General features: G+C 65.4%; 1 protein-coding gene across 1 annotated transcript in view; it reads right to left on the minus strand.

Annotated features, from left to right (window-relative positions):
* The window catches only part of DPH1 (diphthamide biosynthesis 1), a 33,801-nt gene that overhangs the window by 9,925 nt on the left and 4,840 nt on the right, over positions 1-19,036 (minus strand). Inside the window, exons 3-6 of the mRNA XM_067565973.1 lie at positions 18,143-18,206; positions 6,056-6,177; positions 2,932-3,086; positions 1,137-1,258 (exon numbers count right to left, since the gene is read on the minus strand). Coding sequence (XP_067422074.1) covers positions 1,137-1,258; positions 2,932-3,086; positions 6,056-6,177; positions 18,143-18,206 — 463 coding nt within the window. The remainder of the gene's footprint in view (positions 1-1,136; positions 1,259-2,931; positions 3,087-6,055; positions 6,178-18,142; positions 18,207-19,036) is intronic.

The following is a 19,036-nucleotide window of genomic DNA, read 5'->3' on the forward strand; positions in this document are numbered from 1 at the left end:
ACCCCGAGAGTCACCAAGTTGTGCCACCCCCAGCGATCCTGACGCAGGGAGTTCAGTCACTGCCCCGTGCTAACGCACCGAGCGGGGGGCAATCAAGGGGCAGTGTGAGCTGTGGGTCGCCTGCCCCACACAAGGACCGCCAAGCAACTCTCCTCCCCTTCCCCCCGCAAGGGAATGGCTCTGCCTGGGCCCTCTGTGCTCCTGGCCCGGCTCCCCCTGGGGTGGGGTCGCTCTATTTATTTCTTCTGCAGCTGGCTGTATTCACAGCACATTAAGCATTTCCATTACCTAAAATAATTAGGTGATAGGAAGCGAATTGCTCCCTCTAATTTGCTGTCCTTAAATAAAATTAATGTCGCTATGATATGTTGGGCTCCGGCCATTCGTCTTCTCCAATTATCCGCCCGCCTTTCCATCTAGTCTCTCTTCTGAGATACGACTCAATTATTTCAGCCGCGCTACAAGCACCCGCCAATCCGTGCAGACCCCGAATCGGCGGATCCTGTCCCCCCGAAGGTCTGGGGCACGGGAGACCAAGCTCAGCCAGATTCTCTTCCCCCAGCCCCACCGGCCCCCGGGCCAGGGAACCCAAGGCTCCTGCTGAGACTTCCACAGCCGCCTGGCCGCACACGCTGCTGGATGAGCGGGTGGGAGGAGGCCTGCTCCGGGCACGGGGTTTGTACGGCTTTCGCTACACAGCTTTTCAAAACACCTGTGCTCCGAGTGCTGCTCAGCTCAGCCACTCCTGCCTCGCGGCGGGGCCAAGGGCAGAGCTGTGACGGGCTACAGGACAGGAAGGCGGAGGAAAAGGGCATGATCCAGAGCATGAGGAAGCCAGGGCCCCCCCGGACAGACCCTCACTTCCAGGAGCCCTGGTCTGTGCCCCACAGCCGAGCAGGACCCTCCATGAGCCATGCTGCGGCATCTCGTGGGCAGAATGGATGGCAGAGAGGTGGGGCTGGGGGAGCCGGGGGAGCCCCCTCCAGCCAGGGCGCCTTTCCCATGCTCCCCACCACACCCCCGCTGCGAGAGGCAGGAGCTCCCCCGCAGCCAGCGCCCCCCATGGACGTGGGGCCCCCCCACAAAGAGGAAGGACCGTTCCCCAGTAAGCAGAGCTGGTTATCCCTGGGACTCACACGATGGCGTCCGTGTCCGGCCCCAGCCGGGGAGACGTGCAGCCCAGGATCTCGCCCGGCGAAAGCGGCTTGCACTGCGGGACGCTGACCCTGTACTCGGAGCGCAGCGCCTGGGCAGCTGCCTGTGGGGAAGAGGCAAGGGGTCAGAGACCACGTTCGGAGGTTGGGGCCTCAGGGAGGGCGGGGCTGAGGGAGATGGCGAGGCACTGAGCAGCGGTTCTTGGAATACAGCCCCGGACTGACTGCAGGGGGCAGAGCCCCCCCACCTGGACATCCAACCTCCACACAGCGCCCGGGGGAATCAGGTCCGCAGGGAGGCAGGCTGGGTCCCTGCTGCAGGGGAGGGGCCCTGGGACGGAATGGGTCCCTTCGGCTGGCCCAGCAAACCGGCCCTGCCTGGAGAGAGAACGTGGGCCAGACGTGGGAGCGGCTCAGAGACACATCAATTAAAATACAAGAGAAAACGTTTAACGCCTCAGTGACCCCATGTTTAGACAGACACAGCTCCAGAGGCCCATTCATCTTTCCCGTCCTGCTGAGCCGGCCATTCATGAGCAGCATCTAATCCGCAGACAGACCTGCCAGCGGCTGCCGGAGCTTCCCCTGCCACGACCAGCATCGCATCCAAATGCCAAGTGCTCAACTGCCTGCCCTGACATTTCCAGGGCCGGCTCCCCCGGGAGCGGGGGACACTGCCATGAAACATTGATCAGAGCCATCACCCACTACCTGATCAACAGCCCGGCCAGCTGCTCAGGAGAGGGGACGGGCGGCTCCGAGCGATCACCGCGGCTGGAAAGAGAGACACTGCTACACACACACACACAGGTGTGCACCCCGCACAGCCCTGCCCAACACACACACACACACACACACACACACACACACACACACACACAGGTGTGCACCCTGCACGGCCCTGCCTAACACACACACACACAGGTGTGCACCCCGCATGGCCCTGCCCAACACACACACAGGTGTGCACCCCGCACGGCCCTGCCCAACACACACACACACACACACACACACACAGGTGTGCACCCCGCACGGCCCTGCCCAACACACACACACACACACACACACACACACACAGGTGTGCACCTTGCACAGCACCACCCCAACATACACACAGGTGTGCACCCCCCGCCCCATGCCAACACACGTACACGCTGCACAGCACCCACCCACACACACACACACACACACACACACACAGGTGTACACCCGCTGGACGGGTCTCTGCACACTCTGCGCCATTGCAGGGGCTTTGGGCTGAAACGGGTTTGAGAAAAGCAAGCTCTACCCCCCCTCCGCCGGGTGCAGCACCACGAGCCCAGCGCCAGGACAGCAGCGTGCCCCACCCCGACACTGCAGCATCCAACGTGGAGCCTCGGCACAAGGACACTTGTGCAGCACCTGGGACGTTACAACGATCGCCCCCCGCCCCCCCAGCTGCCTGATTTCCAGGCTGCGCGGCTCTGGATACAAATGCAAGTGCAGAGGCAGGTGCGTGTGCAGGCTGTAGATGAAGGGCAGGTCACGGTCCCTGCTGTGCTCCTCATTAACCTGTTAGCCCAGGAACCTGAGTGTTTGCTCTGCACGCACGGGGGCCGCGCTCACACCTTGCTGGGGAAGTTGTTTTATCTGCAGTCACAGGGACTTGAAGGTAGCTTCTTGCGGGGCTTGGCAGGGGAAGCGGCACCGGCACAGGGGCAGGGGTCCCACCTCCGGTGCCCTGTGCAGTCCCTGGGGTGAGGCCCAGGCCCTGGCGCCGGCCCCGCCGCCATCTCACCTGCAAAGCAGAGACGAACTGGATGGTGCTGACGAGCGCCAGGGAGCTGGCCTTGGGGAAGTTGAAGCGGACCGTCTCGATGAAGTGGGCCGTGTCGATCTTGATATCCACGAACACGTAGAGCATCTTCACCCCCTGAGTAGCATCGATGGGCACTGGGGCCAGGGAGAGAGAGGCGTGAGGCTCGGCTGGCTGCCCCCAGCTCTGCCAGCAGCGTCCCAGCACACGCAGCCCCAGCCCCCCGGGCACTGCTGGGGAAGGAGCCAGAGCCTGGCGGCTGACACGTCCCGCTGGGGACCCAGGGGTCCAGTGCCCGAGTGCAGCCATTCTGCAGGGAGAGGGGCCTGGCTCCATGACGCTGCGCTGCACTGGCAGCCTGGGCCCCCATTTTAAGCAGGCTCCAGGCTCTCGCCGGCGCTGGCCAATGCTGTTTCATCTCATCTCTTCATTTATTTATACCAAGGAACATTTCACATGCAGCCACTGAGCCAGCCAGACTGGAAGGGGGCAGGGCAGGAGCTGGTGCGTGCATCCCTCGGCCTGGCCTGGCCTGGCAGCTCAACGTGTGCAGAGCAGCTGGGCCAGCCCAGTGCGGAGGCGCTGCCGGCGAAGGAAAGCAGCGCCTGGGTCGTTCCTCTCCGGTAACGGCAGCCCAGGGAATCGATGGACACAAACCTAATTACCTTGCTAAGGAGCCCGTGTCACCACGATTCAGCAAATAATTAAAGAACACGGGGCCTGCATCGCGCTCCAGCTCCACGCTCCCTTCCCCTCACGGCGCCATTCCCTGATCCCAATTCAGTGCAAACTACTCCTGGCAAGGGGGGCGGGAGCTGCAGCCCCCCAAGGGAGACGCGCCCTTCAGAGCCCGACGTGCTGGGAGCTGGCGGGAACTGAAAGGTTGCAGGAGCGGGGTCAGCGGCCTGCTGTGGGGCACCCCCGCCCTGACCACACGGCACAGCTACGGAAAGGCCAACACCACAAAGGAGAACAAATGGCCAGGGGCCCCGCTGCCCAGAGCCAGCCCCCGCCGGTTCCTCGCGGGGACCAGCCAACGGCCTTACGGCACTGGGCAGCGTGTGCCCCTCTGCACACCCGTGCGCCCCCAGCGAGCGAGGGACATGCCCTCCGGTCTCCCTGGAAACCTGCACTACCCTGCCTCTGGCTCCTGGGGAACCCCGCCACGGCACCGCACCCGTGGGGCTGGCCGCGCCCTGCACCAAGCCAGCCGCTGTGGGAGACATGGCGCCGTGTGCCCGCACGGCTCTGGGGCTGTCGGGCATCGCAGGCCTGGCCAGAAGCCGTGCTGGCGGCTCAGCAGAGGGTGCTCCCTCGGCATCAGGGCTGAGCCAGTGGCCCAGGGTGGCGGCGCTGCCTTTCAGAATGGCTGGAAAGGTCTCCAAGCACCCTGCCCAAGTGCTGGCCAGGCCGGGGCTGTGGTGGGCTCTGGCATAACCACCCCCTTTGGTCCCTGCAGGAGCAGGCAGAGAATTATTCAGCCTCTCCCGCTCAGCTCTCATGCGGTGTTGCTTGTCCAGGAATGAGCGTTCCACTCCAGCAGTGGCTGCATTTCCCTGAAAGCAGGAGAGCTGGGGCGTAAAGTAGCTACCAGCCGTGTGCCTGGGGGAGATGCTAAGGAGAGACGCCTCCTGGGGCAGGCAGCAGCACAGTGTGAGCGCTAGCCCTATCACGCCCCTTCTCGCTGTGAATTAATCTAACAACAGGCTACAGGCCAGTTCTCACGTTCCCAGGTTTACTGACGCTGCGTCTCCCTCACGCCCCGGCTCCCGAGTGACTGATGGAATCGCTAGCACAGACATTTATCACTGGGTCACTCACACCGACGTGGCTTCTGCCCCTCGGTTTCCAGTACGAAAAGGGACGTGATTGTTAAAAGTCATTTTTCACCCTGTAAATTCACCCCTCAGCAAGGCTCCCCTCTCTGGGGCCCACGGTGCAGACAGCTGGCGTCCCTGCCCTGGGCCTGGCGCTGGGCTGCGTGGTGCCCGGGATGGAGAACCGTCTGGGAGTGAGGGAGCCAGGGCAGCGGGGCTTAGAACGGCTCCAGGACTCAGCCCAATGCAAATCTAGCTAAGCACTGCCAGCCGGACCCCAGCTCCTGGCCAGGCGCCTGCGCAGATGGCCCCACTCCACATGCCCGCTGATGCCAAGGACAGAGGGGAAGGATCTTGGGCCGGGTGACGGATGGCGGAGTGTGCGGCAGGCCAGTGCTCAACGGGCAGGGGGGCTCGGTCGTCCGCCGTGACTGCCCGGGGAGTGTACGTCCCAAGAGCTCCGCGTGGCACCGAGCAGGCCGGCTCTGGCCACACCAGCAGGCAGGCGGCCAGGCCTGGCAGCAGCCGTCTCCAGGGGTGAGGGGAGCACAGCCAGGAGACACCCTGCAGCCAGGCTGGGGATGCATCCTCCGCCCGCCCTGCCTCCGTTACCAGGGCAGCGCCTCCACCTTCAGCCCAAAGCGCCTCATTGTTATTTTGGGCTGATTCCACCCTGGGTGGGCTTCAAAGTTGCAGCATCTGGGACAGCCCCGCAGTTTCCATGGCAACCGAAGGCAGAGCAGGGTTCTGCCAGGGGAGCGCCGCGCCGCCTCATCGCCTGCCCTTTACAGCAGCCCTTCCAGCCAGCCAGCCAGCCATGGCTGCCAAACCCAGCTCAGCCGAGCCCCACGGCCCCAGCGGGGCGGGCACGCGCCCCTGCCAGGCTGGCCCAGCGGCTCCGGCTCCAATCCTCTCCCCTCCAGCTCTCTCACTAGCCTGCTTGGCTCTCCAAGCTCCATCGCCCGGCCCGGCCCGGCCCACTGCAGGCAGCCCCACACACCTCCGCTGCGGCACAGGGCCCACCCCTCAGCGGGCTCCAGCCGCCCACAACTGCCAGCCAGGAGCATCTACTGAGCCTGGGCATGGCCACGCCGGGGCTTCGGGACCCGGCCCGCTGACTGGGGTGCAGGGAGGGTCGGGCCGGTGACTGGAGTAGGGGGCGGGGGTTCAGCCTGTCCTACACTGGCTTCTCCCTCTGTACTGACCCTGAGCGAGGACACACCGCGGCACCGGCGCCCAGGGCCCCTCCGGCGGGCAGGGGTCCGAGGGCAGGTCAGCGCAGCACGTACCCAGGCAGCTGTGTCCGTAGTGCACCATGAAGTCCGCTCCCAGGGCCCGGGCCGTGTAGTCATCCACGCAGCACGCGCCGTAGGTCACGTCTCCCATCACCACCGCCTCGGCGCCTGTGAACCTGTGCGGGCAGGACAGGGAGCGTGAGACCAGCGCGGGGCTGGAGACAGGGAGTCACCGGGGCAGCCTGGGGCTGTGCAGCTGCAGGGGACCTCGCTCAGGGGAGCCAAAAACCCTCCCCGCCTTGGGGCAGGGAACACCCACCCGGCTCATGGCCAGATGCAGAGCCGGCCTCCACGAGCCCCAGGAAATGAATCCCACAGTCTGTGCCACCAGCTGTCTGTGAACTGCCCTGCCCTGCCCTGAGCACCCCCCTACCCCGACTTCTTCCTCTACCCAGGAAACTTCACTAGCCCCAAAGACGCCCAGCCCTGGGCCAGGAGCTGCCTAGAGCAGAGGGCTCCGGGCAGCGGGCCTGGCAGCAGGTGCGGGAGGCTCAGGCGCTTGGGGCCGTGCAGGGGTGAGCTCCCACGCCAGCTCTCTGGCAGGGGGAGCTGGGGCTCAGAGGGAAGGGTCCTGAGGCCTGATCGCTGTGTCTGAAACCCCGAGTCTGGGCCTACATCATTATCAACCCCTTGGAGTCCAGCCCTGCAGCATCCCACAGCCCAGCTGGTGCCCGACACCGGCGAGCGCTCCAGGCCAGCGTCTCCCCATGGCCGTTCCCTTGGCTCTCTCGGCCTGGCATCCCTGTGGCAGGCAGCACGGCACTGCAGGGCATGTGCCCCGCTCACACGTCCTGCCGCGGAGTGCAGCCGCTGGAATCCACCGCACAGCCGGGGACCAGGACAAACGCGGCTGCTCAGAGATGTCAACATGATTACACTGGAGAGAGGTAATCCGCCTCTTCAATTGGGGAAAGCTGTTTGCAATTCAGGAGATTATCTGCTCATCAAATATTATGCTGCCAGCTTCCTAATGTACCAGGAGGGGGAGAGGAGAGGCCAGGCGCCGTCAGCCACCCGCCCGCTGTACTGCGCGACTGCACCAAGTCCATGAGCCCCCATGAGCTCTTCTCGCCAGCGCAGAGCTGGGCGTAGGCAGCCGCAGGCCCCCACACCAGCCCCTCCGCTTGGAGCGGCGGCTCAGATTCGATCAAGTCCGTGTGTCCAGTGGAGCAGCGCTGGCTGCATGGACTACATCGCCGCCTGACTCCCACCACCTGCGCCCACCCCACAGCCGGCACGGCTGGACGAGTCTGACGCCCTCCCTGCTCAGCCCAGGCTCCCCGAGTTCTCTGCCCCCAGCCCACCCATGGCATCTCACCCGTGTGCTGGTGGGGAGCAGACGGGCCCTTCTCCACCCTCCCAAAGAGGGGCCCAGGCCCACGCGCTGCGGAAGGCACCTGGCCAACCTGTGCGTGCCAGGCTCGTTTAGAGGAGCATCTGCTGCTTAGGATGCACCTGGCGCTGAGTGTGACTCACACAGCTCCCCATCAGCGCCCGCCTCCTGCTCCTGGAACCAGCAGCAGCGGAGGAAAAGCAGGCCCAGCTCCCAGTCCCACACAGCCGGAGCAGAGCCAGGACCGGCCAGGAAGTGCAGCCATCCGGCTGGCAGCCCACAGGCAGGGGCGGGGCAGCTTGTGGCAGGCCTGGTGCTAGAGGCACTGGCGAGACAAGGCAGAGGCTCAGCTGTGATTTCAAGGAGCCGCCTCTGGACGCAGTTTATTGCACCACGCTGGGGATTGCTAGTTTGGCCGCATGCCTGAGGAGCTGCTGTGGTATTTTACTGAGGGAAGCAGACACTGTGAGGACAAAGCCCCGGCCCGCAGGGGCTGGTTAAACCATATGCTAATTCCTTATTTACATCCAGGTTTCACTGACACTTGCAGGAGCCGCTCTCTCGCACTGCACCACTGCCCCGGCCTCGCCTCCCGCCTGGGGCTGGTCTCTGGAGGGCGTGCCAGGGGCAGGCAGGGGCGCCACAGCACTCAGCACCCCCATCGCAGCCCTGGGGACCGATGGCCCAGGCATGGCCCTGCCCCAGGAAAAGCAAGCAGGGCTCGGCTGGCAGGAGATGGCCTGAGACCCCCGCTCCCGCGGGATCCACTTTCCAGCTGCACCAGTCCCAGCTGACTGGAGCAATGACTGAGGTGAAGGGCCCCACAGCCCAGTGCTGAGCAGGAAAGGGCAGGCAGAAGGGCCGCACGCTCGTCCCCTGCCAGGGTGCCTGAGCCCACCCTGAAGGAGCTTCTCCGGGCCAGAAAAGTTCGTCTGTGCATCATCCAGCCCTGGTAGCAGGGGAGGATGCAGCGTGGGCCCAGCCTGCACTAGACCCAGGAACCAGGGTGCCCCTCGCTGGCTGTCACCGACACAGCACCCCGGAGCTTGGGTTCAAGGCCAACGAAAGGTAACCCGGCCCCGGAACCAGTCCCTGCATGGGCACCCGCCACAGCATGGGGCCAAGTGGCCCCTGAGCACCCGGCTCTCTGGGGCAGAGAGCTGCTCACTGAAGATGCTCGTCAAACTCACCCAGGGCCCGGCCCCCCGCACCATGTCACACTGCAAAGGTTACCCAGAGAGCGGGGCAGGACGTTACGTCCTTGTCCTCATCCAGAACAGACATCGTGGGCAGATCCGGCCAGATGACAGAGCGGGGAGAAGCCGCAGAGCATGCTGAATATCAACAGCTCAGTCACAGCCGTCAGCGCCGGGGAGGGGGAAGGGACCTTCCCAGCACAGGCTGCAACCCCCAGACGGGGCAGCCCCTCCTCATGCCCATGGGGGCAAGCACCCTGGGTGCAGGGAACCTCGCAGCTCCTGGCAGGTTGGATGCTGTTCTCGGTGCTGATGGAGGTGTTGCCCCAGCGTCTGGCACGCAGCAGCCCCCACCTGCTGGCCTGGCGGGTGTTAATGGCCTCAGACCAACCTCAGAAGGACGCAGGCAGAGGTTCTCCCTGCCCTGAAACATCCAGCTCCGGCTGGGAGGGGAGCTGTGGACTTGCAGACACGTGGTGACAAATGCCACCCTATCCCGCAGCGGGCACAAGAGGCAGGGGCTGCCGGGCAAGGGGTGCCAGTGACTCCACGGGGGCCACCCAGATTCCAGAACGCGGCTCCCAGCCCCAGTGCCAAGCCAGACCCCTTAGCCCCTCCTCCAATGAGAGGTGATGAAATGAACGTGAATCAGACTCCACACATCTCGGGAAGTGGGAAATTATTCATCTCCTTCAGAGTCAGGCTGGGGAGGTCTGACTCAGAGCAGCAGCCAGCACCGCTTAATTTTTTATAGATTCAAATGTATGCAAATTGGCCCGAACCCCAGAGAAAGTCCCTGGGGGTGAAGAGCAAGAAAGTGAAACAGCAACGGGGGGAGGGAGGTAACAGGCTGGGGGTGTGCCCAGAATACCCAGCCCCCGCCAGCCCCAGCTCTGCAATTTCCGGGGGGGGGGGAGGAGGGAGCAGGCTGGGGGTGTGCCCACAATACCCAGCCCCCACCAGCCGTCTCTGTGACTTCGAGGCCTCAGTGTGTGCTAGTGGTGCAGGAATTGTGCGTCTGTGCAGGGGGCTGGCCCCCCACCTCACTCTGCCCTCGCCAGGCCCAGGTGTGGCCCAAGGAATGGGAGAGTCTCCGGGCCCAGCCCAGAGCCCGGCCACGACCCCCCCCCCCCTCCCCCTGCAAACACCACAGCCAGGGACCCTCCCAAACGCTGGGTGCAAGGATGGGTTAAGAGATGTTAAAAACGCCATCCTGCCTCGGCCCAGCCTGAGGTTCCAGCCGGACGCCCTCGCCGTGGCCATGCCGGCCTCGCTGCCAGCCCGCTTTCTGCCCAGCACAGGAGACGGCAGGGCTGACAGCACACACCACGTGGGGCCAGGCCCCCAAAGAACCAGACCACGCAGTGAGATGGCCCCAGGCCCTGAACCAGCCAGGGGAGGCTAACAGAGTGAGCGGGTGGGCCTCTGGGTTCCTGCCTCAGCGCTCAGCCAGCGGGGCCCTGGGATCTTAGGCCAGACCTGTGCCCACAGAACCAGGCCCCAGGGTGCTGGCAGCGCTGCAGGGAGCAGGAGGCAGAGTGACGCCAGCCGGGGGCTGCAGGGCCTGTCCCTGCCAGCCTCTCACAGCGAACGGATCCTGGGATCTCGTTGCAAGGCTGACGCGCCAGAGTTTTGTCAGCAGCTTTCCAGGGACGCCTTGGTGCTCAGCAGCCGGGCACCCAGCCGGGCCCTGCGAACAGCCTGCTGGACACCGCTGCGTGGCCAGGGCGCAGAGAGAGGCCAAGGGAGCTCTGCACATGGCCCAGTCAGGCGGGAAAGACCAGCTCTGCTGAGCATGCAGCCCCCGCGCTCGGAGGGGCAGGGAGCCCTTCCTGAGGTTTGCCCCCATGCTGTGCCCTGGCCCTGGCCCAGCGTGGGGGCTGCAGCGACAGCGCGGGGGCCGGCTGGAGCCGGACAGCCAGGCGAGCAGTAACAATCCCCCAGGACAGACAACGGGCGAGTGCCGGAGGCTCCCTGGACGTTTCAACGCCTGCCCAGGCCTTTCAGCCAGTTACAGAGGAAGGAGACTTCGACTAGCCCCCACCTGCCCTCAGCCAGGCGCGGCGCAGACCCACGTCCTGCCCTCGGCCCAGCGCCAGCCCGCACTCTGCTGGCAGGCCCGGGGCACCCCCATGAGTGTCACACCCCTGCCAGGAGCCCACTGCTGCAGCCTCCGGCGAGCAGCTCTGCCCCGCTCGCACAGCAGTCGCGGCAGCCCAGAGCTCCAGCCAGCGTGGCCTGCACAGCAGCTGGGAGCAGTGAACGCACGGGGAGGCCCCGCAATCCCCGGCTTTGTCTGTAAACCCTTTCGCTGCTCTCGGCCTAATTCGTCGTCTGCTCCTTTAACCAAACCCCAGCTGTAAAGTGCTTCGGTCAGCAGGGCCCCCACCGGTATGGGGCGAGTGCACCAGACCCCTGAACTCAGGTCCAGGGGATGCTGCCCAGTGCCCTGCCCACAGGCAGCCCGGCCGGACTTCCAGCCAGGAGAACGGGGAGCTCAGAGCTACTGGCACCAAGACAGGGCCCAGCCCGCCCCAGGACAGCCGGCCCCCTGCTGCACAGGGAAGGCCACTGGCCCGGCCCGGCTGCCTCGCTCACTGGTGCCGGGTTTGTGCCCGCTCACGTCTCATTACCACGCTGCTCGGCGGCAGTTCTGCGTTTCACACACTCCCCGAGGCAGCTCCTGGTCGCTTGGCTGACGGGGGCCAGGCGTGGCCGGGGGCCATGTGAACATGCAGAGCCACGAAGCAGCCGCCCAACCCAAAATGCTCAGGATTAAGCGGGGCAGACACGAGCCCCCCACGTCCTGGGCTGGCATGAAGCGCTGAGAACGGGCGGCAGGGAACCGGAGAGCACAGCCCCGTGAGGTGCTGAGAGCCAGCCCTCTGCCCCTGCGACCGAGCTGGGAGAAGGCGGGAGGCACCTACTCTCCCCTCCTGGGCCGCGGCTGGCCTGGGTGTGCCATGGGAGGTGCCCGGCTGCCTCCCAGAGGGCATGGCCAGCGGGGTGGGCCTGCGGCTCCTCCTCTCCCCAGCTGGGATTTGTCTTGGCTCTCCAGCCCCCCGAGAGAGGCTAAGAATTCCCAGCCCCACACCAACGAAGCGGAGCCGGGCAGAGCCACCATGATTTATCCCGGCCCCGACAACGAAAGGAGACGCTTCGCGGGAGCGCGGGGCCGCCTGACACAGGAGCGGCTCATGAGTGATGCTGTGCCGGCCCGCACCCCATAAACCAGCCCGCTGCACCGTGCAGCACTGACGTCCCAGCTCCGGCACATACATCTTCCCCCGCTCCCTGCCACACGACTCAGGCTGCCGCTGCTGCACCGCGCGCACCTTGCCACGGCTCCACCAGCCCCCCCGACCCTGTCTGGGCCGGCAGAGGGAAGGAGGCAGCTGAACTACGCCACCCCCCAGGTGGAGCAGCCAGGCCAGAGCGGACAGGAGAGGGACCCTCCACAGCAGGGCTCAGCTCCCTCCCCTGGGCGAGCAGTGCCCGGTGTCCTGCCTTCTCCCTGCATGTGCCAACGCCGCCCTGCTGCTCCGGGCAGAGCGAGCCACTGCTCCAGCCAGGCGGGCACAGGACAGAACAAACACAGGGAGCCCCGCGCCATGGCAAAGTCCCTCTCCCAGGGGGCCAGTGCAGGAGCTGACAGCCCGGGGGGGGGGGGGGGGAAGAGCTGGTGGGTTAGTGGCCGATTACAATTTACAGGCCCATTTGCCCAGCCTGGGGAGTGGCACCCAGCACACTAGGGCAGAGCTGGGCAGGGCATGGCCTGGGCCGGGCAGCTGTGGTTTTCCTGCCATCTCCCCAGCCAAGAAGCACCTGCAAGTGGAGGTTTAAATACTGGATCAAGCAGAAGCAAAAGTAGAACAAGAGCCAGGGACTGGTGCCCCCCACCCGGCAATCCCCACAGAGGACACCGAGACCGAGGGGCCGTGGGGAGCCAGCCAGCCCCACGTGCATGGGCGTTCTGCCGTGCACCTCCCTGGGGTCTCCCCCAACCCCAGAGAGACAGTGCAGCTCCCCTGCAGCAATGCCTCCCCCAGCCCCCACAAAACCCTCCCCCCAGGGCCCCGCAGCCCCGTTCCTGCTCCCACCCAGCCTGCTGCTGGCTGCAGGTCCTGAGCAATGCATCCCTACCGGAGAACCAGAGAAAAATGCATTTAATTAGCAGGGAGCTAGTCACCGAGCCACATCCACGGCTTCCAACTTCATTAGCACAGCAAGGCTGCACATAATTAAAATAATGAGTGTGCAATTTTACTGCAAACAGCGCTGCCTGCGCCGCTGCAGCTGGGCAATTAGTCGGTGCGCTGAGCCTGGCACCGAGACGGCCCAGAGCATCTGCAGGCTGCAAGTGGGTCACGCTGGGAGAACGGGCCTCCCGAGCCCTGCTGGCAGCGCCCATCACCAGACCGCCCAGCCCAGCCCAGCCCAGCCGGCGGAGCCCCAGCGCTGAACCCCCCCCTCCACCAGCGTCCCACAAGAAGGGGGCGTCTCCCTGTCTCAGAGGCCCCCGACCTTCCTTCCCACACAGGGAGGGGGTCGCTCCTCTGCTGCCGACAGAAGGAACAGCCCTGGGCGGGGGCCCCTCTCTGGCAGACTCGCACCAGCCAACAGCCAGGACTGAGCCTGCACTGGGCAGAGCTGGGCCAGGGAAGCCTTTGCCGTGTCTACTGCCCACTCAAGGGTCTCCCGTGCAGGAGCCCCCGGGGCCAGTGGCCAAGAGGGGACTGGAGACCCCAGCTGGCAGCCTGCTGTCCCCTCCCCCGGAACAACCCTGGACGCCCCAGGCCTCGCTCCCAACCAGCAGGCCCCACCCCAGAGCTGCAGCAGCACCACAATCCTGGGGGGGGGGGGGGGGGTGTGTGTGTGTGTGTGTGTGTGTGTGCAGCAGCACCGTGCAATGCCTGCGTGCGGGGGGGGCAGGGTCTCAGGGGCTGCCTCCCACCCAGCGGCAGAGCACAGTGGAAGCCGGGGCCTGAGCGCGGCTGTTCTGGGCTGCAGGGGCATGCGGGGCGGGAGGGCCAGCAGGCGGGAGGTGCCGGGGGCTCCTGCCAGCCACAGGCGGAGAGAGGCCAGCCTAGGCCCCATGGGCTCCAGCGCAGCAGGGGCTGAGTCTCGCTCCTCTGCCATGGCGTGACGGCAGCTCCCAGTGCGGCGGTTCCGGAGCCCGTGGCTCTGGGCTGGGCCACCCCCTCCCTGTGCAGGGTTGTCAGCATCTCCAGTGAAGTGAGAACTTCATTCTCCCTTAATGATGCTGTTGTGTGCTTGGCTAATGGCGGCAATTAAAATCCCCTGCACAGCACAGCACAGCACAGCACAGCTCAGCTCAGCCCAGCTCAGCCCAGCCTCGGGGCCGCAGGGCCGCACAGCACGCGGTGACTCTCAGCCCAGGACCAGGGAGAAATGGGGGAGCCCCAGAAAATCCCCCCATCCCCCTCTCCAGCCAGCTGCCCCGTCTGCAGAGAGTAACGACGAGCTGACGGGAACAGAGCGCTCTGAATGCTGCTTCGACGGCTCAGACCCTGCCCTGCTGGCTGGGTACGGAGCCAGCTATGCCCCAGCACATCAGCCTGGGCGTCTGACGCAGAGCCCCATGCTGGGGGGGGCCGAGGGCCCCAGGAGGCCGCTCTGACTGGCTGAGGCAGCTCTGAGAGTTTCAGACGCAAGCCAGTTGTCAGAAGTTTTTTTGCTCCTCATTATCTCCCTTTCCTGCTTTCTGGGGCCTTTCAAGCGGAGCCAGGGCTGTTTGCCACTCTGCATGCGCCAGCCAGGACAGGTTCCAACAAGACGGCGCTGCACAAGACGCTTAACTCTTCACTGCCCACCCGGGGGCCACACCACGTCGCCTGGCCCCGCGGAGGCTCCAGCCACCGCACGAAGGGGTGGACAGACAAACAGCCGCAGGTACAGACTCCCCCTCCCTGGGTCCGCACCGGGACCCTTCCTGCCCTGCACGGGGGCGGGGCACAAATGTAGGCTTGGTCCCCGAGCGCCGGAGGCCCTCCGTACACCCCTGCTGAGTGGTGAAAGCTCCCAGTGCCAGCCCCAGCTCTGGCAGTGCCGCCAGGGCGCGGGTGGGAGCAGGAAACGACCAGCTCAACAAAACATTTGGGCTGCTCCACAGACTGTGCCGCCCGGGGCCCTGGTCTAAGCAGAGCTGGGGTCCCAGCCCACGGGGAGGCTGGCTGGGTAGATCCCGCCCAGCTGCAGGGAGCCCTGTGTTTCCTGGAGCTGTGACCGGACTGCGGCTGGCGGGTGAGTGAGGGCTCTCCTGCGTGCGCCTGGCCAGGCTCCTCCAGGGCTGAGCAGCAGTCCCTCTCCAGGGGACGTTACCCTCCCTCAGATCACAGCAGCCGTCGGAAAGGGAGCCCGTTTGGAACTTTCCGAGCTCACATCAGGCTGGGATCTCTAGCAGGAGCCCTGCCAGCTCAGCTCAGCTCAGCTCGCTGCCCGCACATCGCTTCCACGCAGAGCGCAGCCCGCTGAGGGCACAGCACTCCCGGGGTGGTCAAAGCAGACAGACAGACCGACCTGACTCAGCCACGGCACGGTGCCCAGCACTGCGGACAGCCCAACCCAGCAGGGGCATGGCTGGGGTTCATGGCCCGGCCCGGCCCCAGACCAGCAATCCTGCCTGCATTGAAGCCGGTCCCAGGGTGCTGAGAACTGCTGTTCCTTCGGAAGTAGATAACAAAGACAAACCGATTAACACTAATTAACGAGGCCTTGCACCGATCAATTTGGTAAGTGTGCGTTACATTGCAAAGGTTTTTAAATCCTCACTGGAAGTTCTTCTAAAGGACACACGAATTCAAACACATTCGTTTAGGGACGGTCTCTGCTCTGTTATGCAGGAGTCAGACTAGCCCATCAACGGTCCCTAACCTACTTCCATAAACTGCTTTACACAGGCTCTGGAGACCCAGGGCAGACAGGGAGATAAAAAGGGCAACCGCTGAAGAGCAGGGGAAGCGCATGGGGAGGCCGGGGTGTAGGCTGTCCCCCAAAGCCCAGACGGGGGGTGTCTGGGCACCTCCTCTCCAGGGAGGGGCTCTGGACGCAGAGGGCTGCAGTGTGAACAGCCCGGGGCCAGGAATCGGGTGCTGTTTGGAGGAGCTGTGGCGCTGCTGGGCACAGCTCCCGCAGGGATGTCTCCCAGCCCCGCTGAGCACCGTGGCCGGTGACAGCGGGAGACCCGCAGATCCCCCAGTGGGAGGCTCAAGACCTGTGCCCTGGAGGGGTGCATGCAGGATGGGGCAATGGTGCAGCCAGCCCTGACCATGGCCCCCCCGGCCCAGCACCTTGTGTGGGATGCGCCTCACCCTGCACAGGTTTGTCTGGGCTCTTGATGAACTTTTCATGGCCAGCCGCCACGATCAGCATTCAGCTGGTGTGAACAGCCTGAGCAGAGCAGCCTTTGATCTCGGCAGCTCCCACGCACCCAGCCCCCACGCCTCCGCCGCAGCCCGCGGCTCAGGGCCGGGGTCCCCACTCCAGCACTGCCACAGGAGTGCGCCTCCTGCAGAGGGAGCTGTGGCTGATGGGGGGTTTCACGTGATGGACCCTCCCGTCATCAGTCCCCTGGGGGGACACCAGCCCCATTCAGCCTCCAGGAGCAGCACAGCTCTTCACCCCTCCTGACTCTGTATCACCCACTTCCCAGACCCCTGTGCGAAGCTGCCCCTCGCTGTTCACCCCCCAAGGGGCACGGCCGGGGCCCACAGCGCACACCCTCGGTCAGCTCCTTTCCCACCCATGCTCTGCAGGCTGCTCCCTCCCCCCCCCAGGGGCAGCCCAGCCGCACCAGCTCCCACCTCACTGAGGATTTGGGGGCTCAGCCAGGAGCCCCACGCCTGGCTCCACGCAAACCCAGGCCAGGCACTACGGGGCTCAAGGCCCTCTGCTACCTCACTGGGGGCTCCCGGGGCTCAGCCGTGGCGGGGCTGTGCGCTGGAGGCACCATGGCTGGTCTCAGACAAACAGCCAACGCCCCTGCTTACCTGACTGGGGAGACTAACAGGCTTGTTGAGGGGCTCGGAGACCCCAGCACGGGACGGCTGCGGGAACCGAAGTATCTGGGAACCCCCCTTCCCTTTCAGCAAGGCTGACGAGCAGACCTGAGCATACACAGCCAGGAGCACTCGGGGCAGGTCCCAGGATGCCGGCTCCACTCAGGCGCCCACTGCTGCTCCCTGTTCCTGTCACGGATGCCGCCGGGCCGCAGCGCGAATACTGAACAGAGTCATCTCCACAACAGAGAGACCTCAGACGAAAGTGGGGAGCGCACGCGGTGCCGGAAGCAGGGCCCTGGGATCCCAGCGTAACCGGAGCACTTCGCAGAATTGTAATCACGGCCTTCAAGGCCTGCAGAGCGAGCCAGCCTGCGCTGCCAGCACTCGGTCCCGGGGCATGCTCCTGCGTAGCAATGAACTGGAGCACTACACCCGGGCCGTGCAGTGTGAGCTCTCCAGGGCCGCCCCCCCAGCACTGCCAAGGTGGTCACCAGACGCTACCTCCAGGGTGCAGGGAGGCAGAGCCGAGCTGGGGGATGAAGGGGGTTTATTAACAGCAGCCACGGTCTTCCCGTTCACCAGAGCACGGCCCTGAGCCCAGCTCCCCCAGCCCAAGCACCAGGGCTGCCCCCTCTACCCAGGACAAGAGTAAGTCCATGTTAAGAGCACACCCAGCTCTCCCGCTTCGTGGCCCTCGGTGCCGGGCCCAGCCAGCAGCCCTAGGACGCGCCCTCCTAGTAAGTGCCATCCTCAGTCCAGACTCCGAGAGGAAGGCACCCCCAGCCAAGCCCTGATTTGCCAGCTCTCAGGCCTGAGAAGGGGGGCCACCGGCCACATTCTCCTGCCACCGCCTGCTCCCTGCGCTTAGACAATCGCTTCCCAGCCCCTCGGTGCCGGCAGGCCAGATTCCCACCCGACTGCCGTCCAAAGAGGCTCCTCGTGTGAGTGGGACTCCGGGAGCTGCAGTCCTACAGGGCTGCTCCCACACGCCACCCCAGCACGCGCGGGCAGTCTGCCTGCCTGGTGTGGAACCCACACACACTGCTGCTGCAGGCGCCATTTCGGTCACGTCTGGAGCGCCCCAGCCTCCTCACAACCAAGGCGGCGGCCAGGCTGCTTCCCATGACCAGCGGCTGTAGGTATTAATGGCAGGGACAGAGTCGGTCTCTCTAACCCGGCACCTACTGCAACCGACCCCGGGTGAACTCCTCAGGGAGCGAGGGGCACCCCAGAGACGAGCCGCAGCTCCACGCGGTGCCGAGGGCTCTTCGGAGCTGCCCCTCGGCGGTCCCCCTCCTCCCCCCGTGCCGACACAGGCGGGCCTTGAACCTGTCAGGAGAGCTGGTTGACAAGGTGGTTTGGGAGCCCTGCACTCCGCACGCAGCGAGGAATGGGAGCGCGCCCAGGCCACGGGGCCACAGACACATTTCTGAGCTCCACGGCGCTAGGGGGTAAAGCCAGCAGCACCCCCGGCCTGCCCCGCCCCGCCCCGCCCCGCCCCCAGGGCCCCCGGAGGACGTCGTCCACTCACCTTTCGATGATGTCAGCGATGGTGCACGCGAACATGAGCAGGCCTTCGGGCATCTGCAGCGCCACTAGGAGAGAAGGAGCCCAGGGTTAGGACGCGCTGAGCGGGTTGTCGTCTCTCCGGAGCAAGCCCCGGACACAGCCCGCTGCAGAACCCCCGGCACAGCACAGCCTCCGCCTCTGCCCTGAGACACAGCTGCAGCAGAGCGACGCGGGGCCGGCGTTACTGCCGGCGGCAGGGCCCCTGCGCACTTCCTAACGGGACGGAGCGAGGCTTCGTCTGCACTGGAGCAGCTGCAGCTCCCCGCTGCCCGGCCGCTCGGGGGAGTCACAAGGCGGGAACGAGGCAGGAAGGCGAGAGCTCAAGAACTTCCTGCAGCTGGGTGCTGAGGCCTGCCCAGCACAGAAACGGGCGTGAACCAAGGGGCCGGCCAAGCAGCCGGGCTCAGGGCTTGCCCGCACCTTTGTGCCCAGCGCCCGACGTGCTGCCGCGCAGCAACAAGCAAGGCCCTCCCGGGGCCATCCAAGGTCACAGGCAGCAGGTTTAAACCGAACCTCGGGACGGTTCTTCACCCCGCGCACACCCAGCCTGCCGGGCTCGCTGCCACGGGACGCTGCAAAGGCCAGAAGTAAAACTGGGGTCAAGAAAGAACTGGCGACGTTCCCAGAGGGCAGGTCCGTCAACGGCCATTAGCCAGGCCCATGCTCCGGGGCTCCCTAAAGCGCTGAGGGCCAGAAGCTGGGACTGGGTCAGTCAGTAAACGGCCCTGTTCTGCTCACTCCCTCCGGCGCTGGCCCAGCGCACAGGGCTAGGAGGACCATTGGTCAGGCCCCATATGGCCGTTGTGTGCGCACAGTCAGAGACTGGGACGCAACCTCCTGTGTTGCCCCCTGAACC

The sequence above is a fragment of the Emydura macquarii genome, unplaced genomic scaffold (assembly GCF_026122565.2).
Source record: "Emydura macquarii macquarii isolate MOO-44397 ecotype Brisbane River unplaced genomic scaffold, CSIRO-AGI_Emac_v2 contig_2699, whole genome shotgun sequence".
Lineage (NCBI taxonomy): Eukaryota > Metazoa > Chordata > Testudines > Chelidae > Emydura > Emydura macquarii.